Here is an 11,719-nt window from a genome sequence, read left to right on the forward strand (position 1 = left end):
CCACCAGGACTGTTTTACCTTTAAATGAGACGGTTCTTGGAAATCTGCTTTGCTGCACAAGCATTTCCCCCCACCTGCACTACATTGCCCTGTGACTGGTGTCAGCAATTTCTAAAAGCTGACAGAACTGTGGCTTTTCCTTTTTTTAAAAATACTATTGTTTGATGACATACCTCTATGCTCTTTGGAAGCCCAGAGCACTTACTTGAATTGTTATAATTTTTCCTTTTATTCGTGATTATTTATTGGGGAAACAAAGTGCTTTCATTCATTAGGAAGCCGTTTTTAAAATTTAAATTTGAAGAAATGTTTATGGGTATTGATGCTTTTCTTTGTTGTTTATAATAATAAATGTGAGAGAAACGGGATTCTTTCTGGGTTAGAAAGTTTGCACAAGTATTAAGGGAACATTGGGCAGGGAGGAGATATAGAATAAACTTTAGTTTTCTTTTTAAAATAACAACTTGCATGAGCAGTCATTATTGAAAGGGTGTCCCTTACAAATACTGAAGATGTATGGTTCTGTTACTGTTTGTATGGTTATGTGTTAAGATAGTTTGTACATATGTTCATGATAAATCTATGTATATATCGAAGAAAGAAATGTAACGTACTGCATTCTGTGAATCAATATAACGACTTCTGGAAAGGTTCCACCTTCTGTATCATGTGTGTTACATCAGTGGAATTTGCTGCCTTCTTAGTAGTTTGGTTTTTATCCTCAGCTGAACACCAAAATGCGTAGCTAACCCAGGGACAGGGAACATTCCCCTCTGAGCAATCATCTGTGGGTTGAGCACAAGCCAGTGATGGTCAGGGCCAGAGGCAACAGCGAACATAGCAATAAATCTTAATTCTGCCTTCACACCGTGCACAAGAACATAAGAGGAGCCTACTGGAACAATCCAATGGCCCGTCTAGTCCAGCATCCTGTGGTCACAGTGGCCACCCAGATACCTGTGAGAAACCAGCAAGCGGGACCCAAGCACAAGAACATTCTCCCCTCCTGTAGTTTCCAACAGCTGGTATTCAAAAGTAATATTGCCTCACTGTGGAGGTGGAGAATAGCCATCATAGAATCATACAATTGTAGAGCTGGAAAGAACACCAAGGGACATCTAGTCCAACCATCATCTTTCTTACCTCTGGGGCACATCTCAGGGCCAAGTCTCTGTGATTTATTCTAGCCTAAGTATTTTTGTGGGGAACATTTGTTTAAAGGTGGATGAGGGCAGATATCAATCTAAACAACTTGTGATGTTGCTCTCCGCTGCACATGTTCCAGCTTGTCAATATCCTTCTGAAATTGTGGTGCCCACACAGTACTGTGGTACCTCAGGTTACATACGCTTCAGGTTACATACGCTTCAGGTTACATACTCCGCTAACCCAGAAATAGTGCTTCAGGTTAAGAACTTTGCTTCAGGATGAGAACAGAAATTGTGCTCCGGCGGCACAGCAGCAGCGGGAGGCCCCATTAGCTAAAGTGGTGCTTCAGGTTAAGAATAGTTTCAGGTTAAGAACGGACCTCCGGAACGAATTAAGTACTTAACCCGAGGTACCACTGTACTCCAGGTGTGGTCTGACCAAGGCAGGAGTGGTACTATTGCCGCCCTTGAATAAAACCTAGAATAGTGATAAGGGTTTTTTGCTGCTGCATCACACTGTTGACTCATGTTCATCTTGTGGTCCACTAAGACCTCTCCGTCCTTTTCACATGTACTGCTAGTAAGCCAGGTGTCTCCAATCTTATACTGTGCCACTGGTTCTTGCTGCCTAAGTGCAGAACCTTGCATTTGTCCCTGTTGAAATTCATTTTGTTAGCTTGTGTCCAGGTCTGCAATCTGTGAAGGTCATTTTAAATCCTGATTCTGTCTTCTGCAACGTTAGCTACCCCTCCTAGTTTGGTGTCATCTGCAAATTTGATGAGCATCCCCTCAATTCCTTCATCCAAGACATTGAGCAACAACAGGCCTAGGACAGAACCCTGCGACACCCCATTTGTCACTTTTTCCAGGATGATGAGGAACCATTAATGAGCACTCTTTGGGTTCAGTCACTCAACCAGCTATGAAAAAAAAACTGAAAACCAAATGAACACTAGGCCCAGATGGTGTTTCTTCAAATTTCTACAAGAAGTTTAAAGATCTGATTCTTCCTTTTTTAATTATTTTATTTAAAGAATTGGAATGGTAAAGAAATACCAGGCACTTGGAAATCATCTCAAATAATTTTGCTTACAAAACTAGAATGTTTATAATCTTTTTTATTTTAGTCGGTTATAATTGTTCTCTTTCTTTTATATACATTATAAAATGAAATAATAAAAAACTTTACAAAAAGAGAGTAAAATTAAATAAACACTTTTAAATCTACAATATATTAGACATCTTATAGCTGTGATTCCTGCACTGCAGGAAGGTGGACTAAATGATCCTCGTGGTCACTTCCAACTCTATGATTCTATGACTGGCAAGCATCAAAGCCTTATATAAAAAGCTATGATTTGACCTAAATGTCTAATGCAAACAAACAGGAGCGCAGGGAGGATGAGGAAGAGTAAGGGTGGTTTCGTTGGAAAATCAGAGGACAGCAGTCACTGGATATTTCCAATGATAGCATGCATTGAATGAGTGGTTAAATTCATGCTTCTCCCATTTATTTTACCATCCATATCAGGCATGGTCATCTGGTCCACAGTGCCTTTGAATCCGGCCTACTGCCTCCCATTCTCAACCCTGTCCCACCATGCAACAATAATTACGCTTAGATAAATAAAAAACGAAGATCATGGCAACTGGTCCCATCACCTCCTGGCAAATAGAAGGGGAAGAAATGGAGGCAGTGTGAGATTTTACTTTCTTGGGCTCCATGATCACTGCAGATGGTGACAGCAGCCACGAAATTAAAAGACGCCTGCTTCTTGGGAGAAAAGTAATGACAAACCTAGACAGCATCTTAAAAAGTAGAGACATCACCTTGCCAACAAAGGCCCATATAGTAAAAGCTATGGTTTTCCCAGTAATGATGTATGGAAGTGAGAGCTGGACCATAAAGAAGGCTGATCGCTGAAGAATGGATGTTTTTGAATTATGGTGCTGGAGGAGACTCTTGAGAGTCCCATGGACTGCAAGAAGATCAAACCTCTCCATTCTGAAGGAAATCAGCCCTGAGTCCTCACTGGAAGGACAGATCCTGAAGCTGAGACTCCAATACTCTGGCCACCTCATGAGAAGAGAAGACTCCCTGGAAAAGACCCTGATGTTGGGAAAGATGGAGGGCACAAGGAGAAGGATACGACAGAGGATGAGATGGTTGGACAGTGTTCTCGAAGCTACCAGCATGAGTTTGGCCAAACTGCGGGAGGCAGTGGAAGACAGGAGTGCCTGGCGTGCTCTGGTCCATGGGGTCACAAAGAGAACGACTAAACAACAACAACAAAAAAGCTTCCATTTTCTATTTTGCTAATTTCTTTCTGTGAAGTTCCTGTATTTTCTAAACAGTGAAAATGAAGTTGAACTTTTCATAATAAAACAAAAACTAAGCATTTCCCCCTTTTTGTTTTTGCATGGCAAGCATTTTCATTGAACATGGCTGTGAACACATTGCCATTTACTCTGGCATTCCCACAGCTGGCATCTGAAGCCATGTACACATGATATAAGCAAAAACTGCAAGGTTTTTAGCAGGGGCAGTTAGAATAAGATCTATGATTTATTGATGTAAACCCCCAAAATGTATTTTCCATAGTTAAGTTTTTACCTCTGTCTTCAGTACATTTTATTTTATTGCTATGGCTAGCCGCTGATGCAAATAAAGACTCTTCTTCTACATATTATCAGCCACAATCCATATCTATCATGTAGTTTCTTGATAAATGCTGCTGTTTGATGTGTTTCCCAGCTTCCATCCAGTTTCAGGATGTAAGCCATGGTTAAGCTGAGGTGTGTACATTTGAGGCAGCCATTGTACATGCACAGATGACAGCTTTATGAATGGGATTTGGAGGGATTGCAGGCTCATGAAAACCAAGCAGATAATGCTCCTCAGGTGAAGACATCCCTGCCCCCTCTCTAGTGTGTACTGCCATGTGCAAAAGCAACTTGAAATGTGATAGGTAGGGGGAATGAGCTGTAGTTTAAGCTGCTAATGACCCCCAGCTTTAAGTCTGAACTTTACAATGACCTGGAGAACCAAAAGTTCTAAAGGTTTCTTTTCCTTTTGTTATTGCATGACCAAAAAAAAAAAATTCAGTACAGTCCACTCTTGTTCGCGAGAAAGTTAAAATCTTGCTATATAAGGACATGTTGGGAGGAGATGCTAGCAAAAAGGAAACAACAAGGAACTCTTGAACTTCCTCTCCAGGTCATGTGAAAGTGCAACTCTTGCAAGGAAAACGAAAGATGAACTACGGTAACTATCCATGGCTCGTATTGGGTTATTTTGGAAATAACTGCAGCCCTATCTCCCTAAATCCAGAAGCAGTTGGGCTAATTTCCTAGCCAAAGTGGAGTTTCATGCACACACATGCACACAAACACAATGGACAGTCTGTGATGATCACTTGCAACAATCCTGCCAGATCCCTGGCAGTTTCATGTGGTCAGCAGACATCTGTCCTGAGTGACCTGGGTCCATAAAATCCTTAAACAGGATGCACCATCCATGGGCAAAAAACAGGGGCATGTGGTGGAGTCCCTCAGTAGAGGACCCTTGAGGCAAGAAGGTCTTCTGCAAAGGAGTGACCTTTCCTCTCAACCAGCAGTTTCCAAGGGTGCAGCTATAAAATACAGCCAGAGATTAGGGGCCACTCTTGCAAGTCTGCAAATCTATCAGCTTTTGACAACTATATCTGCTCAGCAGAATTCCCATAAATTTATTTATACTCCTAAATATTCCATTAGTTGTCTCCTCTGAAATACAAAGTGGCAGAAACTGATACAGTGGTGCCCCGCAAGACGAATGCCTCGCAAGACGAAAAACTCGCTAGACGAAAGGGTTTTCCGTTTTTGCGTTGCTTCGCTAGACGAATTTCCCTATGGGCTTGCTTCGCAAGACGAAAACGTCTTGCGCTTTTTTTTAAAAGCCGCTTGAAGAGGCGCAGTTGTGACGGACCGTGCTTCGCAAAACGAAAAACATCGCAAGACGAAAAGACTCGCGGAACGAATTATTTTCGTCTTGCGAGGCACCACTGTACAGCATTTTATATAGAACAAAAACCACATAGGGCAGCTGCTGAAACTATATTTAAAAAACCAAGCAGTGGATTATGGAAGCACCTAGCAGAAAGAGTTGTTGTTAGGCAACAAAATTGTTTTAAAATGGTTTAAAGAAGATCCAATACTGGAGGCAGAATAATTAATCATAATGAAAAAGCTTAAATATCTCCTATGGTTTAAAGAAAACTATTGGGAACTTAAATTTGAAATTCTTCCTTAGTATAAGAACCTGGTATGAAATTAAAGACAGAATATCTATGGGTCTGTCATCTTTCTCTTCCCCATTTTGTAATGAATTTCTAAATCTGGAATAAATGGTAGTTAAATATTTCAAGCAATGGGAAAATCCTGGTTTAGAAAGCATAAAGATGTTGTGGGGTTGTCATTCTGACAACTGAGGAGGTTGTGGGTACTATGAAAGGAAGGAGATCTCCACTCTTCCAGTATTTGAAATTAGATGTGTGATCTCCTCTCTGATACAAAAACATGGGGAAGTCAGGAAAGAGAACAATTGTGAAACTCTATTGTCTCTTAGTTGGATAAAGATGTAACTTCGAGACTGAATTTCAATTTTAAGACTGGTTAAACTTGGATCGGAATCAAATAGAGAAATTATATGTGCAAGATTTGGACCAAAGAATAACTAGGAAACAATGGAACTGCATTTGGAATAACTTCTAATATAATTTCAGCAGACCTAAAAGAGAACCAATCTAGCCAGTGCCGGATTTACATACAGTGGTACCTCAGGTTAAGAACTTAATTTGTTCTGGAGGTCCGCTCTTAACCTGAAACTGTTCTTAACCTGAGGTACCACTTTAGCTAATGGGGCCTCCCGCTGCCGCCGCACCGCTGCTGCACGATTTCTGTTCTCATCCTGAAGCAAAGTTCTTAACCCGAGGTACTATTTCTGGGTTAGCGGAGTCTGTAACCTGAAGCATCTGTAACCCAAGGTACCATTGTAAAAGCTAAACAAGCTATAGCTTAGGGCCACACTCTCTTGGGGGGCCCAAAAAAATTAAAAGGGGAAAAAACTGGATGTACATCTCCAAAATAGAAGATAAAAAACAAATAAAATAAAACCTACATACAGCAACAGTGTTTTGTTTTGTTTTGTTTTGTTTTGTTTTGTTTTGTTTTGTTTTGTTTTGTGTAGGCTCCTATGATGTAAGTAATGGGCCCTGCCTGCTAGCCTGCTCCCTAAAATATCACTGGTGTGCTCATCTCTATATATAGGGTGCCTACATTATGCATGTGCAAATGGCTTTAGATACCTACAGTGGCACCTTGGGTTAAGAACTTAATTCGTTCTGGAGGTCTGTTCTTAACCTGAAACTGTTCTTAACCTGAGGTACCACTTTAGCTAATGGGGCCTCCTGCTGCCACCGCTGCACGATTTCCTGTTCTCATCCTGAAGCAAAGTTCTTAACCCGAGATACTATTTCTGGGTTAGCGGAGTCTGTAGCCTGAAGCGTCTGTAACCCGAGGTACCACTGTATTAGGTCCATAAACTACCATATAGCATACAGTCATACCTCTTGTTACGTTCGGTTCAGGTTACGTCTTTTCAGGTTGCATCCCGCGGCGCCCCGGAGGTACCAGAATGGGTCCCTTCTGGGTTCGCTGCCCGAGCAAGCGCAGACGCTCAAAATGACGTCGCGCACATGCGCAGAAGCAACAAATTGCAACCCACGCATGTGCAGACACAGGTTGCGTTCTGCTCATGTTGCGAACGGAGCAGAACGGAACGGATCCCGTTCGCAACCAGAGGTACCACTGTATATTCAACACAAAAAATAGCGACAATTTGTTGTTGACAAAGGACAGCTGGACATACAAAGGGCCCCATTACCAGTGGCTTAGAGCCTCATCAAACCTAAATCTGGCCCTGCATCTAGCCCAGCATCCTGTTTTCACTGCGGCTGAAGAGTTGTCTGCATGGGAAACCAGCACGCACAAGAGCCCTCTTCCCCTCCAGCGGCTTCCTGCAACTGTGGTGCTTTGTTGTTGTTTAGTTGTGTCCGACTCTTCGTGACCCCATGGACCAGAGCACGCCAGGCACTCCTGTCTTCCACTGCCTCCCGCAGTTTGGTCAAACTCATGTTCGTAGCTTCAAGAACACTGTCCAACCATCTCGTCCTCTGTCGTCCCCTTCTCCTTGTGCCCTCCATCTTTCCCAACATCAGGGTCTTTCCCAGGGAGTCTTCTCTTCTCATGAGGTGGCCAAAGTATTGGAGCCTCCGTTCCACATTTGTAAGAACTCTGATCGCGTAGCGTGGCGGCCCCTGCCCTTTGGAACTACCTGCCTATTGAGATCCAGAAGGCGCCTTCACCACATTCTTTTCGGTGCCTGCTAAAAGCATTCCTGTTTAGGCAATGCTACCCAGATGCTTAGGGACACGGGTGGCGCTGTGGGTTAAACAACAGAGCCTAGAACTTGCTGATCAGAAGGTCAGCAGTTTGAATCCTCGCGACGGGGTGAGCTCCCATTGCTCGGTCCCAGCTCCTGCCAACCTATAAGTTCGAAAGCACGTCAAAGTGCAAGTAGATAAATAGGTACCGCTCCGGCGGGAAGGTAAACGGGGTTTCCGTGCGCTGCTCTGGTTTGCCAGAAGCGGCTTAGTCATTCTGGCCACATGACCTGGAAGCTGGACGCCAGCTCCCTCGGCCAGTGAAGTGAGATGAGCGCTGTAACCCCAGTCGGCCACGACTGGACCTAATGGTCAGGGGTCCCCTTACCTTTACCCAGATGCTTAGGAAGGAATCGAATCATAGACTTTTAAAAGCTGGAAGGCACCCCAAAGGTCATCTCACCCAAACCCCTGCATCTCAACTAAAGCACCAATGCAAACTCTGCTTAAAAACCTCCAAGGCAAGACCATGCCACTGTCGAACAGCTCTTAAAGTCAGAAAGTAAGTCGACAAGGTCATTTTAATCCGTGCTAGCATGTTAACTTTGGCGTGTTTTAAAGTAGGGTTGTAGATTTTTGGTTTCTTTGTGATTCGCTTTGAGGGTAACTGTGTGTTTACGATGAAGCCGTGTATAAATTCTATGAAATTAAGTAAGTATGTAATGAATGATGCTTTACAGGGTTAAAGGAAAAATGGCGTAATAAAAGTATATAGAACTAATCTACATTAGACACAACAATTTAGAAAGAGTAAATTTTTTGAGGTCTTAGAACAAAGGAAGTCAACAGGTGTATATGTACTGACTAGATTAGAATGAGGATATGGTTTTATTTGTAGATGTGTGCTTTTTTGTTTTGTTTTTTGTGTGTTCTGTTTTTCTTTCTTGTTTGTACAGTATTATTTTGGATTCAATGTTTGTAATTTTTGTTGTAACTCTGCATTGAAAATAAAAAAATAATAATAATAAATTAAGTAATTTCTTGGTCCAACCGTTGAGCTCTCCCTTCCCTTTCTCCACCTCGCCCCCCCCCCACCCCGCCCTTTAGAGCTCCACAAACTTCTCTAGCGCTGAGGGAAACGCGCTCTGCACCAGCCGAGCGGCCCCTTTTATAGCCTCTCCTCAGCTCAAAACTTTTCGACGGTTGGGCTCACGAAGGGAGGGAAGGCGAAGACGGCGAGGCAGAGGCGAGAGGGGATTGGCTGAGAGAAGAGGACGGCTCGCGCCAGCCTCCAGCCGCCAGCGCGCATGTGCTACTTTTTTTATAACCTCCAAACTTAAAGCGACGCGCTGCTGCGGCACGTGATCCGTCTGTGTCATGTGACCAGCTCCAAGGTGGAGACGCTTCTTCCTGATCGAAAGGTTGAGTTTGGATGTTTGGGGGGGGGGGCGAGGGTGTATGCCGTACCTAAGGCAGGAGGAGCAGTATTAATAATAGCAGCAGCAGCATGTATATATATATATAAATGCACAAAAAACCCTGCAGCTACACACTCTCTCTCTTTCTATATATATATATATATACACACACACTCTCTCTTTCTATATATATATATATAGAGAGAGAGAGAGAGAGAGTAGCTGCAGGGTTTTTTGTGCTTTTACTTAAGGAGAAAGCTCCCTTGGAGTTAGTGGCGCTTACTTCCGAGTAGGCATCCGTTAGGTCAGGCTGTGAGAGAAAAAAGGGAGGGGAGAGGAGAGGAGGATGGGGGTTGTTGCGGCTGGTTCTGCAAGTGGGTCGCGCCTTTGCTTGAGCTGGGTTGGCAACGCATCCAGTTTAAAGACTCCTGCATTTTATGCGGCTGGAGTAGATGACCCTTGGGTTCCTTTCCAGCTCTACAGTTCTCTGATTCTATGAATGGGGGGTGACGTTTCCTATCTGCATTTAGCACCTGAAGTACACACTGAGCAGCCACACAGGTAGCCTGGCCAGTCTTTCTTGCTATCATTATTTTTTATTATTATTTCATCAGTTGCTTTATCGTGCCCAAGGCAACCCCGAGCAACTTAAAACTATTTAAGTGAGACGTATGGTATCTCACCATTTATGTTACAGTAGGCTTTTACAAGCAAACAGTTTAATAGATATAAATTAGCAAATGCTACACAAATCTTGTTTGTGGTGGTGTGTTAAAAGTAACAAACCTGGGGTAACCCGTGTGAGAGGATTGGGTAATGGTATGCTATCGGGCTGCTGGCATTGTGAGTGTGGAGGAGGTTTCTGGGCGAACTTCCAGGAGCCACATTTCCACGGTGGGCAGAGTGAAAGTGAGAGGCATAAACAGAGTTTGAGGACACCTTCCAGCTGGACAAAAGGAAGATGCAAAGCTGTGATGTGAGAGGCTTGGAGGGGCACATTTGCCTCCCAGGTCTGAGGTTTCTCACCTCTGTCTCCAGCAGTGATTAGACAGCTGCCCCTGAAAAGATGACAAAGAGGAGATATGGAGGGAGCCACCCCTCTTATGTTCTCTCATCTGTCAGTACATAGATGGAACTGGTCTCTGGACATGGAGGATTTGTGGAGCAGTTCCCTCATTTTTTGTATAGCCCCCCCCCCCTCCATCAACCTCCCACATCAACAGCACTGTCTGTACATCCTATTCTTAATTACTGCTCCATAATGGGATATAATCAATTGGGGTTATCCTGGTAGGTTTATCTCCGTCACAAATTCTCAAAATTGAAGTTGCTTTTGTTTCTTTAGGTAATGCAAAAATGACCACCCGGAGGTACAAAACTGTTGTTCAGGGAGAAGCCTCAGAGACTGATTCAGAGGAAGAGGTTTATCTGTCCTCCGTACCCCAGGCTTCATGTCCCAACCTTTCTGGCGTAAAAATTGCTGGGGAGGCCTCTGAAACAGATGAGGAGGAAGATGCAAGCCCCTGTAGGCCGAAAGCAGAGCCTAAATTGATCGGCACGGACTTGCCTCCACTGATTGTTTTCAGGAATGAGGATCTGGGGTCCCCCACAGCAGTTGAAGAGAAGCCTGCCCTTCGTATCAGACATTGCGGCCGCTACAGCACTTTGCTACAGCAGAAGCTGATCGAGAGTAATGCCCGCTTGTACTACGATGTCAGCAGCACCGTCAAGCAAGTGTACCAGACTGCTATCAAGGAGATTGGGGCCATAACTGGACAGCTCAGTAACTCCCAAAACGGCATCATCAGCGCATCACACAACATCCGGCTTGTCCTGGAGGACTTGCGTGCCGTTGCAGAAAAGATAGACATCATCACCAGCTGCAACCTGCTGCCTGATATCCAGATAGAGCTACCTCCAGTAAACACCTAGCTGGTTCTAGAACAATAGCTAGCCAATTAACTGCTTTTTGCAGGCAGTTAAAGGTGTTGAGAGAGAGAGAGAGACTGCTCCATCCCTGGCCATAAGGTGCAATAAGAAACTGGAATAGAAGCTTTTGACTCAAAACTTTTGATGCCTATTGTTTCAATCACACTTGTATATCCTGTAATAACCTTGCCTAAATAGTCCAGCATGGTAGAGTCAAAGAAAATTAAACTGCTCTTGATAAATCTTTTGTTGCGCTTCAATGTATATTGAATTTTTAAAGCTAATGCTTACCATATTTATACTCAAACCAGCATCTTAAAAGCTTCCATTTCATGTAAAGAAAAAACCTAGTCTGTCCACGCATACCTCTGTTCATTTGTGACATGTGAATAGTCTGAGAAAGAGCGGGAAAGCCTGCCCACCTACAGACATATTTAATGTAGGTGATTAAGCAAGTGAGTAGTACAGGGTGAGTCCTTTAAAAGAGGCCCCGCGGATACACAGTACACATGTTCCACGGGGCATCTTTTAAAAGACTTCGCCCTGTACAAGCTTGTGATCCATCATGATGGTGGTGGAACAGGACTGGTTTGAAATTAGTTGTGTCTATATAAAACACAATCCTCTGAATACAGAAGGCTGAGTATTTGTGGAATTCAGTGAGAGAGTTGTGTTACACCTTGTGTTAATTGTGTGCGCTTGTTTCGTTACTTCATACTTTTGCAGGTGGTTATGGAGTCTGCTCAGACAAAAATAGCACAACTATATAGAGTATCATTGAATGCTGCAGTTTCAAGTATCA

At 43.5% G+C, this 11,719-nt stretch overlaps 1 protein-coding gene across 1 annotated transcript; it reads left to right on the forward strand.

Moving 5' to 3' along the window:
- The first annotated feature begins 8,886 nt into the window (after positions 1 to 8,886).
- BLOC1S3 (biogenesis of lysosomal organelles complex 1 subunit 3) lies at positions 8,887 to 11,164 on the forward strand. Its single transcript, XM_083516030.1, has 2 exons — positions 8,887 to 8,991; positions 10,334 to 11,164. The coding sequence occupies exon 2, from the start codon at positions 10,345 to 10,347 to the stop codon at positions 10,918 to 10,920; it is 576 nt and encodes a 191-aa protein (XP_083372156.1). The 5' UTR covers positions 8,887 to 8,991; positions 10,334 to 10,344; the 3' UTR covers positions 10,921 to 11,164.
- The last annotated feature ends 555 nt before the right edge of the window (positions 11,165 to 11,719 follow it).

The sequence above is a fragment of the Podarcis liolepis genome, assembly GCF_965112155.1.
Source record: "Podarcis liolepis genome assembly, chromosome: 7".
In the NCBI taxonomy this organism is placed as follows: domain Eukaryota; kingdom Metazoa; phylum Chordata; class Lepidosauria; order Squamata; family Lacertidae; genus Podarcis; species Podarcis liolepis.